The sequence below is a fragment of the Pristiophorus japonicus genome, chromosome 14 (genome assembly GCF_044704955.1).
Source record: "Pristiophorus japonicus isolate sPriJap1 chromosome 14, sPriJap1.hap1, whole genome shotgun sequence".
Classification (NCBI taxonomy): domain Eukaryota; kingdom Metazoa; phylum Chordata; class Chondrichthyes; family Pristiophoridae; genus Pristiophorus; species Pristiophorus japonicus.
Window position 1 is genome coordinate 82,085,478 of NC_091990.1, and position 20,423 is coordinate 82,105,900.

Here is a 20,423-nt window from a genome sequence, read left to right on the forward strand (position 1 = left end):
CTCATCACGGTCCTAAATGGCTTACCCCTTTATCCTCAGACTGTGACCCCTTGTTCTGGATTTCCTCAACATCGGGAACATTCTTCCTGCATCTAACCTGTCCAGTCCCGTCAGAATTTTACATGTTTCTATGAGATCCCCTCTCATTCTTCTAAACTCCAGTGAATACAGCCCCAGTCAATCCAGTCTCTCCTCATATGTCAGTCCCCCCATCCCGGGAATTAGTCTGGTGAACTTTCGCTGCACTCCCTCAATAGTAAGAACGTCCTTCCTCAGATTAGGAGACTAAAACTGAATACAATATTCCAGGTGAGGCCTCACCAAGGCCCTGTACAACTGCAGTAAGACCTCCTGCTCCTATACTCAAATCCCCTAGCTATGAAGGCCAACATGCCATTTGCCTTCTTCACCGCCTGCTGTACCTGCATGCCAACTTTCAATGACTGATGTACCATGACACCCAGGTCTCACTGCACCTCCCCTTTTCCTAATCTACGGCCATTCAGATAATATTCTACCTTCATGTTTTTGCCACCAAAGTGGATAACCTCACATTTATCCACATTATACTGCATCTGCCATGCATTTGCTCACTCACCTAACCTTTCCAAGTCACCCTGCAGCCTCTTAGCGTCCTCCTCACAGCTCACACCGCCATCCAGCTTAGTGTCATCTGCCAACTTGGAGATATTACACTCAATTCCTTCATCTAAATCATTGATATATATTGTAAATAGCTGGGGTCCAAGCACTGAGCCCTGCGTCACCCCACTGGCAACTGCCTGCCATTCTGAAAAGGACCCGTTTATCGCGACTCTCTGCTTCCTGTCTGCCAACCAGTTCTCTAGCCTCGTCAAAAGAGTACCCCCAATACCATGTGTAAAGTCCTTACTCGACAGCATGAAACCACACGAGGCACATTTCAGGGACAAGACCACTCTGTGACCTTACACTTTATTATAGGACTCCAGAAGTGATGACCCTGCGTGGGACCTGCCTTTATATACCTGTGTGATCAGGTAAGGAGTGTCTTCCACAAGTTTACCCCCGTGGTCAAGGTGTGCATCTAAGTTGAGTGTATACAGTGATACAGTGGTGTTACATTGTAGTTACAAACATGACATCACCTTCACCCCCAAAGTCTTATAGATCATAGGTTTAGTCTATCAGGTGGTCTACGCTCTCTCGTGGAGCGCCGCAGTTGGGGCTCTGGTTGTTGGACACTGACGTGAGTGTCTGTCACCTGTGGGGATTCCGGCCTGTCCGGGCTGACCTCAGGGACTGTGCATTCTTCTGATTGCTCTTGTTGCTCGTTCGCTGGCGGTAGTGTGAGCTTCATCTCATGGTCTACTTCAGGTGTCCATGCTGAACCTCTTTTTTACTTGGTCCGGATGCTTACGGCCTATCAGGCCATTGTTGACTTTTACCACGATGACCCTATTCCCCTCTTTGCCAATTACAGTACCCTCAAGCCATTTGGGCCCCAGGGCGAAATTGAGGACGAATACAGGGTCATTTATTTCGAAACATCTCCCCCTTGAATTATGGTCATGGTACTCGTCTTGTGACTTGCGCTTGCCCTCAACTATGTCGGTCAGGACTGGGTGAATGAGGGACAACCGAGTTTTGAGTGTTCGTTTCATAAGTAGTTCTGCAGGCGGGAACCCCGTGAGCAAGTGCGGGCGGGATCTATAGACCAGCAGGAGGCACGATAGGCGCCATTGTAGAGAGAGTCCTTCAATCCTGAGCACACCTTGCTTGATGATTTGGACTGCCCGTTCCGCCTGGCTATTGGAGGCCGGCTTGAATGGCGCAGCCCTGACTTGGTTGATGCCATTGCCCGACATAAACTCCCGGAATTCATAGCTCGTGAAACATGGCCATTATTACTAACCAGGATGTCCGGCAAGCCATGGGTTGCAAAGATCGCAGGTAGGCTTTCCACGGTGGTGGATGATGTGCATGAATTCAGGACGATGCACTCGATCTATTTCGAGTACGCATCTACTTCAATGAGGAACATCTTCCCCATGAACGGGCCCGCGTAGTCAACGTGAATGCGTGACCATGGCTTGGTGGGCCAGGGCCACGGGCTGAGCGGGGCCTTCCTGGGGCATTACCTAGCTGGGCACAGGTCGTGCATCTGCGAACACGGTGTTCCAGGTCTGAGTCAATTCCAGGCCAGCAAACGTGTGATCGGGCAATGGCCTTCATCATCACAATGCCTGGGTGCTCGCTGTGGAGTTCCCTGATGAATGCCTCCCTGCCCTTCTGGGGCATAACTACCCGGCTGTCCCATAGTAGGCAGTCGGCTTGGATGGAGAGCTCATCCATCCGCCTGTGGAACGGTCTAACCTCCTCAGGGCATGCTCCGTGTGCGGGCGCCCAATCTCTAGTCAGGACACATTTCTTAATCAAGGATAGGAGCGGATCTCTGTTTGTCCAGATTTTGATCTGGCGGGCTGTGCTGGGGGAGCCTGCACTGTCAAAGGCGTCGACAACCATGACCATCTCAGCGCTTTGCTCCGCTGCCCCCTCGGCGGTGGCCAGTGGGAGCCTGCTGAGTGCGTAGCGCAGTTTTCAGTGCCGGGCCGGTGCCGGATGGAGTAGTCATAAGCAGCTAGCGTGAGAGCCCACTGCTGTATGCAAGCTGATGCGTTGGCATTGACAGCCTTGCTGTCTGACAACAGGGGTGTGAGTGGCTTGTGGTCCGTTTCTAATTCAAACTACCGAAGAGGTACTGATGCATTTTTTTTACACCATAGACACATGCAAGCACTTCCTTCTCGACCATGCCATATCCCTGTTCTGCTTGAGAGAGCGACCTGGAGGCATAAGCCACAGATTGTAGCTGACCCTCAGCATTACCCTGATGCAACACGCACCCAACCACATAGGACGATGCATCACATGCCAGAACTAAACGTTTACGGGGGTCGTACAGGGTCAACAACTTATTTGAACAAAGTAGGTTACGTGCCCGATTAAAAACCCATTCCTGACAGTCCCCCCAAAACCAATCGCAACCCTTACGCAGGAGCACGTGTAGCGGCTCCAACAACGTGCTCAAGTTCGGCAGAACGATCCCGAAATAGTTCAACAGTCCCAGGAATGAACGCAGCTCCGATGTGTTGCAGGGCCTGAGTGCTCATCAAATCGCCCCATGTTTTGGATTCGGTGGGCCGAATCCTATCTGCAGCAACCATTCTGCCCAGAAATTCTCAGGAGCTAAGAACATGCATTTAGACTTCTTGAGTCGCAGGCCTACCCGATCCAGTCGACGTAGCACCTCCTCCAGGTTGTGGAGGTGTTCCTCGGTGTCTCGACCCGTGATGAGGATGTCGTCCTGGAATACGATCGTTCCCGGAATGGATTTAAGCAGGCTTTCCATGTTACGTTGAAAGATCGCGGCCGCTGATCGAATGCCAAACGGGCACCTGTTATATGCAAACAGTCCCTTGTGCGTGGTGATGGTGGTCAGTAGTTTGGATTCATCGGCCAGTTCCTGGGTCAGATAGGCTGAAGTGAGGTCCAATTTGGTGAACAGCTTGCCGCCTGCCAGTGTGGCGAAGAGGTCCTCCGCTCTTGGGAACGAGTATTGGTCTTGTAGGGACACCCAATTGATGGTGGCCTTGTAGTCGCCACAGATCCTGACAGAGCCATCTGCTTTTTGAACAGAAACGATGGGGCTCACTCAGTCGCTGAATTCAACAGGCGAGATGATGCCCTCTCGCAATAGCCGGTCCAATTCGCTCTCGATTTTCTCCTGCATTACATACAGCGCCGCTCTGGCTTTGTGGTGCACTGGCCTGGCGTCCGAGGTGATGTGTATTACTACTTTGGTGCCTTTGAAAGTCCCGACGCCCGGTTCGAATAGTGACTCGAATTGTCGGACTTGTGAGCACGAACTTCGTTCCATTGAGGACATTGCGTAAACATCCCCCCATTTCCAGTTCATCTCAGCTAACCAGCTCCTCCCCAACAGTGCGGGACCATTGCCCGGGACAATCCAGAGTGGCAGCCGGTTCACTGACCCATTGTGTGTGACAGCCATCATTTCACTGCCTAGCACCGGAATGATTTCTTTGGTGTTAGTCCGTAATTGTGTCTCAATACATTCTAATTTGGGTCTACTGGCTTTGAGTGGCCATAGCTTCTCAAATTGCTGAACGCCCATGAGTGACTGGCTGGCCCATGTGTCCAGCTCCATGCATACTGGGATGCCATTCAACAAAACCCTCATCATCATTGGTGACGTTTTGGTGCATGAACTGTGAATGTTCGCCGCATGGACCCGCTGACATTCAGCGTCCATCGATTTGCCCCACAAGTCATCCTGCCTCACAGAACCCTGTTCTGTTCCATCTGTCTCATATATAAGTCTGGTTGCAGGTTTTCTACACATGTGAGCTAAATGGCCACTGAGCTTGCAGTTTCTGCAGACAAACTGTTGGAATCTGCAAGATCTGGCTGAGTGTTTTCCTCCACACCTCCAGCAGGAGTTAAAGTTTCCATTGTTGGGGACAAAAGAACTATGGCCAGGAATTCCGTGCTGACTGTCCCTTTGACTGCTCTTAAGTACCCTATTAGTGGGTGTCAATGGCCCCATCCCGGGCCGCATTGTCCACTGTGATGGCGTGAACTTCCGTTCAGCCTCGAATTGTCTCTGTTGGGTCCTGCTCTGGGGTTTATTGCTGCCTGGTAAATGTCAGACTGCCCCTGCCTGCCTGAGGGGCTCTGAGTAGCATTGATAATGTTGACTCCCTCGTTCATCGCTGCGTTAGAAGCAGAATTGCGTGCGTAAATCATTTTCGTCTCTTCCTCCCCCGCCATGAAAGTCTGAGCTAACAACGCTGCCGCTTCCAAGGTCAAGTCCTTGGTCTCAATTAACTTGCGAAAAATTCCTGCATGACCGATACCCTCGATGAAGAAGTCCCTTAGCATCTCCCCCCTGCAGGCATCTGTGTACTTACAGAGGCTGGCCAGACGCCGGAGTTCCGCTACAAAGTCCGGTACGCTCTGTCCTTCACGACGTCGGTGGGCGTAAAATCTGTGTCGAGCCATGTGTATGCTGCTCGCCGGTTTGAGGTGCTCCCTGATTAATTTGCTAAGTTCGTCAAAGGTTTTGTCCACCAGCTTTTCGGGTGCCAGTAAGTCCTTCATGAGCGCATAAGTCTTTGGCTCGCAGCGGGTCAGGAGATGAGCCCGTCGCTTGTCGGCCACTGCATCACCCCCGGTCTTTAGTGACGAAGCTTTGCTGAAGCCTCTCGAGAAAGTCGTCCCAGTCCTCCCCAACACAGTACTGTTCCTCAGTGCTACCGGTGGCCATTCTTATGGGTCGTGAATTTCCATTTCTCGTCGCCAATGTAAAGTCCTTACTCTACAGCATGAAACCACACGAGGCACATTTCAGGGACAAGGCCACTCTGTGACCTTACTCTTTATTATAGGACTCCAGAAGTGATGATCCTGCGTGGGACCTCCCTTTGTATACCTGTGTGATCAGGTAAGGAGTGTCTCCCACAAGTTCATCCCCTGTGATCAAGGTGTGCACCTAAGTTGAGTGTATACAGTGATACAGTGGTGTTACATTGTAGCTACAAACATGACACTATGTGCTTTAATTTTGCACAACAATCTCTTTTGTGGGACCGTGTCAAAAGCTTTTTGAAAGTCCAAATACACCACATCCACTGGTTCTCCCTTGTCAACTCTACTAGTTACATCCTCAAAAAATTCTAGAAGATTTTTCAGGCATGATTTCCCTTTCATAAATCCATGCTGACTTCGACCAATCCTGTCACTGCTTCCCAAATGCGCTGCTATTTCATCTTTAATAATTGATTCCAACATTTCCCCATTACCGATGTCAGGTCTATAATTCCCCATTTTCACTCTCCCTCCTTTTTTAAAAAGTGGTGTTATATTAGCTACCCTCCAGTCCATAGGAACTGATCCAGAGTCAATAGACTGTTGGAAAATGATAACCAATGCATCCACTATTTCAAGGGCCACTTCCTTAAGTACTCTGGGATGCAGACTATCAGTCCCTGGGGATTTATCGGCCTTCAATCCCATCAATTTCTCTAACATAATTTCCCGCCGAATAAGGATTTCCTTCAGTTCCTCCTTCTCACTGGACCCTCGGTCCTCTAGTATTTCCGGAAGGTTATTTGTGTCTTCCTTCGTGAAGACAGAACCAAAGTATTTATTTAACTGCTCTGCCATTTCTTTGTTCCCCATTATAAATTCTCCTGAATCTGACTGCAAGGGATCTATGTTTGTCTTCACTAAACTTTTTCTCTTCACATATTTATAAAAGCTTTTGCAGTCAGTTTTTATGTTCCCAGCAAGCTTCCTCTCATACTCTATTTTCCCCCTCCTAATTAAACACTTTGTCCTCCTCTGCTGGATTCTAAATTTCTCCCAGTCCTCAGGGTTGCTGCTTTTTCTAGCCAATTTATATGCCTCTACCTTGGATTTAACACTATCCCTAATTTCCCTTGTTAACCACGGTTGAGCCACCTTCCCCGTTTTATTTTTACTCCAGTCAGGGATGTACAATTGTTGAAGTTCATCCATGTGATATTCAAATGTCTGCCATTGCCTATTCACCATCAACCCTTTAAATATCATTTTCCAGTCTATTCTAGCCAATTCATGTCTCATACCATCAAAGTTACCTTTCCTTAAGTTCAGGATCCTAGTCTCTGACTTAACTGTGTCACTCTCCATCTTAATAACGAATTCTACCATATTATGGTCACTCTTCCCCAAGGGGTCTCGCACAATAAGATTGCTAATTAGTCCTTTCTCATTACACATCACCCAGTCTAGGATGGCCAGCCCTCTAGTTGGTTCCTCGACACATTGGTCTAGAAAACCATCCCTAATACACTCCAGGAAATCCTCCTCCACCGTATTGCTACCAGTTTGGTGAGCCCAATCTATATGTAAATTAAAGTCACCCATGATAACTGCTGTACCTTTATTGCACGCATCCCTAATTTCTTGTTTGATGCTGTCCCCAACTTCACTACTATTGTTTGGTGGTCTGTACACAATTCCCACTATCGTTTTCTGCCCTTTGGTATTCCGCAGCTCTACCCATACAGATTCCACATCATCCAAGCTGATGTCCTTCCTTACTATTGTGTTAATTTCCTCTTTAACCAGCAATGCTATCCCACTTCCTCCTTAATAACTGAAGAAGGACCTGTGAGGGGGCGGCCCCCACAGAGCAAAATAATTTTCTTTCATTTTTGTCTTAATAGGAGCAAATTGAGCCATGGATATGAGATTGTGTCGGGAAAAGTGGTGGAAGGAGGAACAAGGGATTCATGTCTGCATGGGTTCGAGGCCCAGCGTCTGTGTGGGTTTGAGGCCCAATGTCTCGTCTAGGTGAGTTCGAGGCCCAGCGTCTGTGTGGGTTTGAGGCCCAATGTCTGTTTAACCTTGAACCCGCCAAAAACAGTCAATGCAACCGAGCAAATTGAAACTGCTCCCTAAAATGCTGGAGATTCCAAACCAAGAAATTCCATTTCCTATCCTAAAACCCGGGCCTAAGAATGGGCTGGTGTTAATCCCAACAGGGAAATTGTTGTATCATTCTGTATATTATGAAGTTGCATCGGTTATTCCAAATTTAACAGAGTGATAATTACCCCGGTGGTGCCTGCCAGAAACGGAAAAGTTATATGAAAAATTGTTAAAAGAAATGTTCAAACAATTCTATCAAAAGAATTACGGGGACGAGAGTCAGGGCGAAGCATACAAACTGAGATGGGAAAGGTGGCTAATGAGTGATGTAGCTACAGCATTTAATACTGGCACATCACTGGTAAATAGTGTGAACAGCGCGCAGTTGCAAGTCCAAGTGAATACCTTAAGGGACCAGTTAAAGAAAATACTGGAGGAGGGTAGTGACATAGAGGATAATGAATTACAGGAGGACCAGGCAATGACAATTCATTTGAAGGAGATGATAGCTGAGGTGGAGACACACGCTCAGACCATCAATGTTTTAATTAAGGAGGGTAGAAACGCTTTAGTTCAAGCTCAGAATGACGTGTGTGTCATGTACAGAGCTTGGTTATTAAATGAAGGACGCAGTCATTTAGAGGATTTAAAACAAGGCCACGTACCATCGTGGGTCAGCTACAAGCATCTAAAAGCATTGAGTGTCTATAACAACCTCCTAAATTCATGCCAGCTACAGTCAGCCTCCAAAGCGTACCCAGACCCGTTCAACTGTGGTCAAAGTAAACAATCCATAATGGGGATAGTGCTTCGAATACCAGTGTTGGATCAGTCACAATGACCCGTACTGGTATGCTGGGTGGAAAACAAGGGGTAATTCGGAAGAGGACACATGTGAAACATCATAACATCCCACAGTATGTTGTAAAATTGGGAGACTCAATAACCAGTGCTAGTCTGGAGGGATGCCAGAGGTGGGGTACACGTGATATTGTGCCCCTATCATCTGAATCCTTTCGACCGGCCGGTATGTGGGTTCAAGTACGAGGACGTGCTGCCTATAAGCTGTATCATGGAAGTGATGGCTCACAACCATGGTCTGCCACAGGTTGCATATAAGGGAAACGGGACATACTGTGTCACCACCAGCGAAAGTTGGTATAGAGTACACCAGGACCCTTGGTGTCCAGTGAGGGATTCTACCTTTTGTTTCAAACCCCAGGTAAGACACAAGTAACACAAGAAAGGAAAATTCCTATTTCAGACCACAAACACATAAGTATCACAGTAAACGGCACTTTACCGAACCTCCAGGAATACAAATCGCGTTTTGGATACGATATCCCGCCGTTACCCGAACATCTGACTGAACTATTAAAGAACATCGTGCTGTCCCACAAACATTATTACATGTTACACCGAGAGAATGCTAATATAAGGGGAGAAATAGAAGAAATGATGGCTCCTCCACGATGGGATCTGGGACTTAATATTGAAATCCCCCCTGGGTTTGAATCGTATCACACTCATTAGTAATTGTACAGTTGATAATAGTGCTGTATCTACTTGTCCTGTCCTGTAAATTAAAGAAAAGTAATAGAAAAGGGTATCTGGAAGTTTTATTAACGTAAACCCAGGCCGAAGTGTTTGTAAAAAAGACATAAACCGAAGTCAGAATAAGGTCAAACATGGTTTTGTTATAAGAAACACTGGTGTATTGTAAAAACATTGGGTTTTATGAGTAAAAAGAAATGTAATGGGGAGATTTGACTGAAGGCTTCAATCACCGAAAATGCTCGTAGAAAAAGAAGACGCCACCCAGAGTAATGTCTCTGAGTTTATTATAAGAGACATTAAAGTAGGGATACTGTAAGGTTATTAATCTTCAGAAAAACACAGACCATGAACTAAAAATTGATTGATACAAGCTTTGGAATTAAACTGGACAATTAAGGACATCCTGTGGTCAAGAACCAAAACTAACTTCATGTCTAACAACAATGGAGTTGTTACATGAGGCCTTGAACTTGATTAACCAGGGTGGGGAAAACAACCACGAGAGACATCGAGTCTGTAATAAAATCAAGACAACAAAGGACCAACCAGTTAAACAAATTTTGTCACAGCGGAAAACTTATTCAAAACCTGGATATAAATGTACAGATACAGACACAGAAGCAACAGCTAAGCAGAAGCAGGAGGAAGAACACAAAAAGAACCAGCAAGCAGGCACGAAAGGAAAGGAACAGAAGCTGCAGTTAACGGCCAGAAGAAAAACCACAAACCTACAATATCTACAGCCAGGGCTGGTGATTATATGTCTCAAGTCAAATTTCTCTCAGCAGTCTAGTCCTGTAGTATTTAGTCATTTTTTGTTGCATAATAAAATGAACACTGGATTAAGCCTAAAATTTTGTGTTGTCCTTTCCCACTTTAAGTTCTGAAATCTAAGAATCAGAATAGAGTGAGCAAAATAAACACCCTACAGTAGTGCAGGTGTCAGCTCCACGGAGGGCAAGGTCGCACACGGGTTCTGCTGCAGAGGACTCAGATGAGGACTTCGATGGGGAGACTTTCAGAAGAAGGGTGATGGGCATGCACACACAGAAAGGCTTGGTGCATTGGCAGGCCTGCTCGAGAGCCTCTTGTCACTATCAAAGAGCATGGAGGAGTCTGGCTCCAACCTTGCACAGGACTTTTCCCAGAGCTTGGAGCCCATGATTTCAAGGATGGAAATGATGAGCAACTCCATTGGAGGACTTATGGACCCAACCATGACGCAGGGTCTCAGCTTCCATTGCAACAAAAGCTGAAGTGCCGTCAGAGTGCTGCAGTGGAAGCTCAGACTTCTGTCATGCAAGCTCAGCTTGCTGCCACACAAACTCAGACTGCATTTACCAGTGTGGCTAGGGGTTTGCAGGATGTCAAAGCAGTCCAGCAACCTGTCCTCCAACAGATTGCTAGGATTGCTGAGGCACAGTCCTGGGGGAGTGGCAGTGGCTCCATGGATCACGAATCTGCTGTCCTCCCTCAGGATTACAGCATTCGTATCTCTACCACTACCATTCCATCAAAGCCCTTGTATTGCCTGTCAGCCAGCCGACCCAGATTGCTGCCACCGATGCTAAGGTGTTGCAGTTTGCAGCTGGGCCTTTTAGGCCCAGAGCTGCTGGAGGTCATCCTGCAAGGCCATGTACAGTCTCCCCCACTGAAAGTCCGCAGGCTTCCACAAGCCATGCAGCAGTCACAGGGTAGCACTTCATAGGAGCATTAGGACAGGCAAAGGCAAACGGATGACGGTCACTAATGGATTGCAGAAGCATGATCAGTTGACTTTGTTATGCAGTATTGGATTGAATGATTTATAAATGTGGTTTGGAATGTTTGTTTTGGGGTGGCTTTCATTTTAGCATTGAGTCCAAGAGGACACTGTGATGTTCCATGACAGAGGGATGGTAAGGTGGGGAAGCACTGAGCAATGGGATCTGAGGTTTCATTCAGGGGAACTGGAGTAGAGCGGATAGCCCTCGTCGCCAAACTTCCACCCTTGGGTTCAATGTGGTGGCTGGAAAATTGCTGGCACAAAAGACTGGCGAAGAATGAAGGCATCATGGCTGCTGCCAGCATAGCGGACATTGACATTGAGGAATTGCTGTGCGTGGTCGCACACTAACTGCACATTAAATGAAGACAGCCTTTGCGGTTAAAGAAGATCTCGGGATTGTTATGCAGCACCTGCAAAGCCATGCGCATGAAGTTGATGGCGCTCTGTACCATGGAGAAGCCCTCTATCCTGGCAAAGCCACATGCTCGCTCATCCTGCTTCTCTCTGCGGAGAGTGAAGCCAACATAATAATTTCTCCTGGTGTAGAGAGCCTCAGTGATCTCCCGGATACAACGATGGTTAACGAACTGTGAGATGTTAGCTATGTCTCCTGCTACGAAATGGAAGGATCCGCTGGCGAAAAAATTGAGGTCCACGGTGACCTTGATTGCTACTGGGAGAGCCGTGGTGCCCTGCTCTCAGGCTGCAGGTCTGGTTGCAGGAGATGGGAGAGATCTGTGATCATCTTATTTGTGAATTGTAGCCTTCTAAGGCACTGCTCCTCACTTAAGTGGAGGTAGGAGAAGTGCTGTCGGAAGACCCGAGGTGAGTAAGGCCTTCTCTTGGCCCTCCTCCTCTTCTCTTTGCATCCAGGTTTCCATCTTCCTCACTGCCTCCGCTCCCACTGCCATAGATCCTGGAGTGCGTGGTCGACTGCCAGAAAAGCCCCCACGACCGTAAGCAAGTGTTGTGGACAGAAGCCTTTAAAAAATAATGAAGAATTTGTGCATTGCAACAACACTCCCTGTTACCTTGTAACATTGAAAGAAGTAAAGAAAACTGTTGGAGTTGCAGAAAGTAGAACATTGCTAATGATCCCTTTAACTATCGTTGCTGGAGTTTCCTTCCTGCTGTTGAATGCCTGCTCTCCTTGGCGTTGTTTAGACATGCCAGTTCGTTAAATGGCTAGATCCAATACTGTAGATCGGGCACCAGGTGAGCACTGACCACTAATATAAAAGCAAAAGACTGAGGATGCTGGAATCTGAAATAAAAACAGAGAATGCTGGAAATCGCAGCGGGTCAGGCAGCATCTGTGGAGAGAAAAACAAAGTTAATGTTTCGGTTTGATGACCTGTTGTCAGAAATGCCAAATGTTCAAAAAGAGCACATTCTTAAGCACCGAAAGGGGGAGGGGAAGAAAGAACAAAAGGGAAGGTTTGTGATAGAGTGGAAGGCAAGTGAAATTAGAGAAACAAAAGGAATTGCGGGCCGAATTGAAATGTTAATGACAGAAGTTAGAAAAAGCTTAATCTGGATACGGTGTGAATGGCGGAGTAATGACCAACTACCATTAGAGACGAAGAGAAAAAAAAGTAGAAAAAAGAAAAAAAACATAAGATGGGGGTGGGGGGGGGGGGGGGGGGGGAAAGGGAGCCAAAGATGGCTGGAGGTTATGCTCTGAAATTGTTGAATTCGATGTTGCGTCCAGAAGGTTGTAAAGTGCCCAAATGAAAGATGAGGAGCTGTTCCTCGAGCTTGCGCTGAGCTTCATTGGAACAGTAGAGGAGTCTGAGGATGGAGGTATATCAGAGTGGAATGGAGAATGAAAGTGACACGCTACCGGAACCTCAGGATCACACTTATGGACTGAATGGAGGTGTTCAGCAAAACGGTCACACAATCTACGCTTGGTCTCTCCAATGTAGAGGAGACCACATCGTGAGTGGCAAATGCAGCATACTAAATTGAAAGAAGTACAAGTAAATTGCTGTTTCACCTGGAAGGAGTATTTGGGCCCTGGATAGCGGGAAGGGAGGAGATAAAAATGCAGATGTTACATCTCCTGCGCTTGCACAGGAAGGTGCTGTGGGAAGGGGAGGGGCTGCTGGGGGTGACTGCGGAATGGATCAGGGTGTCGCGGAGGGAGCGGTCCCTTCGGAACGCTGAGAGGGGAGGGGAAGATGTGATTGTTGGTGGGATCACGCTAGAGATGGCAGAAATGGCGGAGGATGATCTGTTGAATGTGGAAGCAGGTGGAGTGAAAGGTGAGGACAAGGGGATTGTGGTTCTGAGAAGGAGGGGAAGGGGTGAGAGTAGTGGTGCGAGAAATAGAACACTCACTGACGTCACAATCTTGTTGATTTAAATTCCTCCAGCAATCGCGTTTACCGGCAGCATTTCCGGCCCTTGCAAAATGGCGCCCATCGCGTGATACGCTACCAGCTGGTGGAAGAGCATGGCCGCTGTTTATTCGAAATTTCATGGCATTAACGAGTGGCGCAAACCACCTAAATTTTTAGCTCTATGTATTTAATTAACTTAGCTTATCGTTTAGTTATTAACTAATTACTAAATCTAGTTTACATTATATGTAGATGAAATTAAATATTTACCTGTAACACAATGCACTATAAGTATTGGAGACAAAAAGCAATACTTCCTTCTCCCTCTGCTCCGAATTCCCATTCTCTCCAAATTCTCAACTTTATCAATCCATTTCAGGGCACTCCATTTAAGACCACTCTGTGCAGATCACTCTGTTCATCAGCAGATAGTGTTTACTTTATTGCCTTGTTTGCCAATGTTCATATCACAAACTCACATTGTCAAAGGGTTTCTGAAAGTCCATGTACACCACATCCACTGCAGTTCCTTCCATCTACCATATCTGTCACATTCTCAAAGAACTCTATCATGATTGTCAAATGTGATCTTCATTGTTGATATCAGATTTAGTTGCTTCTAATGATTTTCTCCTTGTCTAGATATTTAATTTCATCTCTAATTAAAGATTCCAAACTTTCTCCTGCCACAGATGTTAAACTAACTGGCCTGTAATTGCCCAGGTTAGCTCTATCTCCATTTTTGAAAATGGATATTATATTGGCTATTCTTCAGTCCTCCAGCACACATTGGGTCTCCATAGAACCATAAACCATAATTTCAATGGCATCCACTATTTCTCTCCCCATTTTACCTTTGATTCTTGAATATATACCATCAGGTCCAAGCACTTTGTTCACCTTTAGTTTAATTAACTTCTTTACTACTTGTTTTTATTTATTAACCATTAAAATCTTGTGGATAAGTTCCAGCTTAGAAATACCTCTAATTGGGAGTTTACCCTTTGGGGAGTGTGAAGATACGCAGCGCTGGAAGGGACAGGCAACCTGTGATTCAGTTTTTGTTGCATCCAAGCAAGTTATTTTGTTCAAAATATCTGTGAGGTCAGCTGGAGGGCACAGAGCCTGCTGCTTTTTGGATACAGTTGTGGAAGTGTTGCTGGAGGCAGTCAGGCAAAGGAGGGAAGCCCTTTTTGAAACAGACTGATGCAGACCTCCAAGCATTCATCTTTCGGACGAGACATTAAACCGAGGCCCTATCTGCTCTCTCAAGTGAACATAAAAGATCGCATGGCACTATTTCCAAGAAGAGCGGGGAAGTTATCCCCGGTGTCCTGGCCAATATTTATCCCTCAACCAACATAACAAAATTGATAATCTGGTCATTATCACATTGCTGTTTGTCGGAGCTTGCTTGTGCACAAATTGGTTGCTGCTTTTCCTACATTATAACAGTAACTACACTCCAAACGTACTTCATTGGCTGTAAAGCGCTTTGTGACGTCTGGTGGTTGTGAAAGGCACTATATAAATCCAAGTCATTCTTTTATTGCTCAGGGCAATAGATGAAGGTGACCAGGGCAAAAAGTGCCAGTGCTCACACCCGATCTGTGACCACTCAATAGTGGAAAAATAATTAATGGTCTTCCCGGGTGAAGCAAGCGAAGAGGCAGCCATGCCTTCCTAGGATGTCTTCACCACAGACAGTGATCTCGCCCTTATCATTTAAGTTCTTGAATTGCTGACCATCAGTACTCAAGCAGTAGTGTCTGTTAGCATATCTGTTATAGGTTGCATACTAAGAACTGCATATTACTGAATTCCCTGGTGAGCCAGCTCATAAGAGCTGACAGAGATATGCAAAGGTGGCAGTACAATTGGTCTCCACATTGCTGGGTTAGGAAATGCAAACTAGCCTAGGATTTCCTCTTCCAATCACTATCCAGTGACCCCTTCTGGAAGTGTGTGGACACTGGATGAGGGGTTGATTGTGAAGTTCTCCAACAGTTGATTTGGTCTGCTGACACGCGCTATCAAAGCTCATATTTGAGAAAAAGCCACTTGGACGCAAATAACACCTGGTATCTGTGAAACTGTACACAAGTAAAAAGTGAACAACTTCCGAAAAGGGATATAGAGGAGAAAATTTAGTGGAGAAAATTGATGAAAGAGCTTTACATAAAAGGATAGAAAATTGTTCAAAGAGATTGATTTCTGTAACCACAAAGAGGATGTATTGATTTCTATAAGATTGTGTGTTTTGAACACTTACTCACAATACTTTTATATGATATTTTAAATCTGTAGTCGGATTTTGACTGCTTGTGTTGAAATTCTATCACAACTGTACGACCAAAGGAGATCATGTTTAACGGCAAGGACACTTTTCCACAATATTTTCCGATAACAGCAGGAGGAGTTCGAGCAGCATCATGAATGACCAAGTTATTTTCTGTACAGTTTGTGCTGTTCTTAATGTTCAATTCTTCAACGTTCAAGATTATCTATTAAATAATAAAAAAAAGAATATATTATGTCAGTTTTCAAATGTTTGAATTTAGAAAAACTCTTGCCAGCCATGACTGCATAACAACATCAAAAAGAATTTAAGTCTAAAGGTGTTTAAAACAATTGTGGAAATTTAAATTAATATTAAAAGATGTGGCAAGTCGACTCAAGGTGTGCTGAAATTTTCCTTACAAGATAATATAATGGAGCTCATGTGGAACACAGACATTTATCATTGAAAATACAGGAATTTCATCCAAACACATGAATCTATTCATTAAAAATGGTACACCAGTATTTTCTATCTCATGCAGTTAACAATAACTTACATTCATATAGCACCTTTAACGTAGTAAAATGTCCTAAGGCACTTCACAGGAGTGTTATCAAACAAAGTTTGACACCGAGCCATGTAAGGAGATAGAGGGGCAGAAAAGAGGTAGATTTTAAGGAACGTCTTAAAGGAAATAAGAGAGGTAGAGAGGGAGCAGTTTAAGGAGAGAATTCCAGAGCTTAGGGCCTAGGCAGCTGAAGGCACGGCCGTTAATGGTGAAGCGATTAAAAACAGGAATGTGCAAGAGGTTAGAATTGGAAGCGCGCTAATATCTCATAGGGCTATAGCGCTGGAGGAAGTTACAGAGGTTAGGAGGGGTGAGGCCATGAAAGGATTTGAAAACAAGGATGAGAATTTTTAAATCAAGGCATTGCTTAACTGGGAGTCAATGTTGATCAGCAAGTATAGGGAATAATGATTGAATGGAACTTGGTGCGAGTTACAATATGGGCAGCAGAGTTTTGGATGAGCTTAAGTTTATGGAGGGTGGAAGATGGGAGGCTGACCAGAAGTGGATTGGAATAGACAGGTCTAGAGATAGCAAAGACATGGATGAGAGTTTCAGCAGCAGTTGAGCTGAGGCAGGGGCAGAGCCGGGCGATGTTAGTAAGTGGTCTTAGTGATTACGCGGATATGTGATCGAAATCTCATCAAAGCTAAAGCATTGCTGTATTAACGCTTATGGAGCCTGTTTTCAGATATAACTAAACATACTTAGGACTAGAAATTGCGTAGTGCCCCGTTTGGGGCGATAACTTTTGCGGAAGCACAAATGTATTGTTGGGCGCTACGCAAGTGAAGTTGAAGCGGACTTCTGATTTAGCGCTGCAGGAAGAAAGCGGGGCACTAAATCAAGCACTACTACTTCCCTTGGAGCGCTAATGCAAGCAAGAGGGGCGGTAGCAGCAGAGCATTCCACAATGACCAGTGCACATCGGATAACGTCACGATCTCTGGGATGCAAGAGATTGTGGAGTTAGGGGTTACCGCCGCTGCTAACCTTCAAGGCAAGTTCGTGCGCGTGGTACGCTCACCGCGCTTAGTCGCAGAGTCAGTAGTGCCCCGTTATCGCCCCCCCGGAGGCGCTAATGGGAGGCTAAAATGAGGCCAATTTCTCTCCTTTACTTTTTGGTAGTAATGCTACTGTTACTGAAATTATCATCATTCCTTTTTGTTTACATTGGATTAAGTAGCATTATTGGATTATTGCAGGTTGAAGACACAAAATAATCCAAATATTAACAGCTGTATTACAATTGATTAAGTAACATAAGTGATATTTTCTTTATTTTTCTAAATGTTTGCAAAACATCGTAAATTCGACTCCATAGTACCGTTTTATCGACAATGATTTGACGCCCGCTGCCATTTTCATCCTCAACGCTCCAGCTAACAGCCTCTCTTAAACATGCACAGCTGAACATGTGTTTAGCAGCAGGAAGGACCCCCCCACCAGCGCTATTTAAAGGGATCATCAACTGCTTTCGGGTTAGTTGCTAATTGATTGCTACTGGCTCTTGGTGAGCTTGTAGAAGTGTTTGGTGGTTTGTTATCTGATTTGGATCCAGGGAGTAGTGTAGCAGCTTACTGCAAAGCTTCTGCTCAGACCAGTTGCTCCCAGACAGGGGTGCAGCAGTTTGTATCCCCCTTGGCTTGCAGCATGACAGGGAGAATGAGCAGAGGCAACACAGCAGGACAAGCTGTCAAGCTGTTCAGAGGGGAGAAGGGCTCGAAACAGGAGGCAATATACATCCAGGGTCTTCAGGGAGTAATTCTCCCACCTCAACCTCAGTGAGGAACAGTGTATGTGATGTCTCTGCTTCACTAAGGAGGTGCTCACTGCATCCTGTTGCAGGCAGTCATGAACCAGGTTGCAGTCTCAGAGCAGGGCATTGCCAATGGCTGTGAAGTTGGCCATACATTTTTATGCATCGGGTTCCTTCCAGGCTTGAGCAGGTGACATTTGCAACATCTCCCCATTTGCCATGTACTGTTATATAAGGGAAGTCCCTAAGGTTCTGTATTCAAAGGGAGTGGAATACAATTTGTTCTCTCTTGCCAAAGACAAGCTGATAGAGTGAGCATGCGGCTTTGCCAGGACAGCAGGCTTCCCCATGGTGCAGGGTGCCATTAACTGCACACATGACACTTTACATGTGAATTCGGAGATTTACCACAACCGGAAGGGATGCATTCCCTCAATGTCCAGATGGTGTGTGACTATCCTCAGTGGAGGTCGCAGCGGAGCAGGTCGGGAGCAGCGAGGCCCATAAAAGGGGCCCAGAAGGCAGGAGAAGCAGCGGAGATCGCAGCAAAGCAAGTCGGGAGCAGTGAGGCTCATAAAAGGGGCCCAGAAGGCGGGAAAAGCAGCGGAAGTCACAGCGGAGCAGGTTGGAAGCAGCGAGGCCCATAAAAGGGGGCCAGCAGTCAGGAGGAGCTAGCTGGTGCAGGGGCAGAAGGTAAACAAAGAAGCAAAAAGAAATCGCAGTGTGACGTCACAGCCAAGCTGGTAAGTGATTGGCTGGTGGATTGGTGAGTATTTAATCTTTTTCTTATCAGTAAGAAATCTTTGGCGTTGTTACCAATTCAGTTAATTTAAGTGTTAAGTCATGGCAGGAGAGCCCAGACCCATGTCATGCTCCTCCCGTGCTATGTGGGAAGTCAGGGACACTTCCAGTGTCCTTGACAACTACATTTGCAGGAAGTGTATCCAGCTGCAGCTCCTGACAGACTGCATTGCGGCACTGGAGCTGTGGGTGGATTCACTGTGGAGCATCCACGATGCTGAGGATGTCGTGAATAGCATGTTTAGTGAGTTGGTCACGCCGCAGGTAAAGGTTATATATAGGGAATGGGTGACCATCAGGCAGAGCAGTGGAAGGAAGGTAGTGCAGAGGTCCCCTGCGGTCATCTCCCTCCAAAACAAAGACACCACCTTGGGTAACGTTGGGGGCGATGGCTCACCAGGGGAAGGCAGCAGCAGCCAAGTCCATGGCACCAGGGGTGGCTCTGCTGCACAGGAGGGCAGGAAAAAGAGTGAGAGTGCTAAAGTGATACGGGATTCTATTGTAAAGGGAAGAGAAACATAAAAACAGATAGTAAAAGCTTTTACCGATATATAAAATGGAAAAGAGTGACTAAAGTAAATGTTGGTCCCTTAGAAGATGAGAAGGGGGATTTAATAATGGGAAATGTGGAAATGACTGAGACCTTCAACAATTATATTGCTTCGGTCTTCACAGTGGAAGACACAAAAACCGTGCCAAAAATTGCTGGTCACGGGAATGTAGGAAGGGGGGGCCTTGAGATAATTACTATCACTAGCGGGGTAGTGCTGGACAGGCTAATGGGAGTTGAGGTAGACAAGTCCCCTGGTCCTGATGAAATGCATCCTAGGTTATTAAAAGAGATGGCGGAAGTTACAGCTGATGCATTCATTATTATCTACCAAAATTCTCTGGACTCTGGAGAGGTACCAGCTGATTGGAAAGCAGCTAATGTAATGCCTCTGTTTAAAAAAGGGGGCAGACAAAAGGCAGGTAACTACAGGCCAGTTAGTTTAACATCTGTAGTGGAGAAAATGCTTGAAGCTATCATTAAGGATGAAATAGCGGGACATCTAGATAGGAATAGTGCAATCAAGCAGACGCAACATGGATTCATGAAGGGGAAATCATGTTTAACTAATTTACTGGAATTCTTTGAGGATATAACGAGCATGGCGGATAGAGGTGTACCGATGGATGTGGTGTATTTAGATTTCCAAAAGGCATTCAATAAGGTGCCACACAAAAGATTACTGCAGAAGATAAAGGTACGCTGAGTCAAAGGAAATGTATTGCATGGATCAAGAATTGGCTGGCTAACAGAAAGCAGAGAGTCGGGATAAATGGGTCTTTTTTGGGTTGGAAATCGGTGGTTAGTGGTGTGCCACAGGGATCGGTGCTGGGACCACAACTGTTTACAATACACATAGATGACCTGGAAGAGGGGACAGCGTGTAGTGTAACAAAATTTGCAGATGACACAAAGATTAGTGGGAAAGCGAGTTGTGTAGAGGACACAGAGAGGCTGCAAAAAGATTTAGATAGGTTAAGCGAATGGGCTAAGGTTTGGCAGATGGAATACAATGTCGGAAAATGTGAGGTCATCCACCTTGGAAAAAAAAACAGTAAAAGGGAATATTATTTGAATGGGGAGACATTACAACATGCTGCAGTGCAGAGGAACCTGGGGGTCCTTGAGCATGAAACTCTTTTAGAGTCTACCTGCAAAACATAAAACATGTATCTGTGCCACCCGACCTGGATGACACACCAGACATTTACAAGACCCCTTTTTTTTCTTTTTTTTTGGTTTTTTTTTGAGGCGCTAAAATCAAATTTTTTCCGGTGCCCCCTATAAAAGGGAAGGGGGCACTAAAAGCACCGGC

At 46.0% G+C, this 20,423-nt stretch overlaps 1 protein-coding gene across 5 annotated transcripts in view; it reads right to left on the reverse strand.

The window, feature by feature from the left end:
* Nucleotides 1-20,423, reverse strand: part of LOC139279422 (embryonic protein UVS.2-like) — a 604,554-nt gene that overhangs the window by 31,520 nt on the left and 552,611 nt on the right. For 4 of the 5 annotated variants that reach the window (XM_070898547.1, XM_070898545.1, XM_070898548.1 and 1 more), the window contains one exon: nucleotides 15,422-15,653. In XM_070898547.1, the coding sequence (XP_070754648.1) occupies nucleotides 15,422-15,653 (232 nt within the window). The remainder of the gene's footprint in view (nucleotides 1-15,421; nucleotides 15,654-20,423) is intronic. The other variant, XM_070898546.1, reaches the window with a different exon arrangement.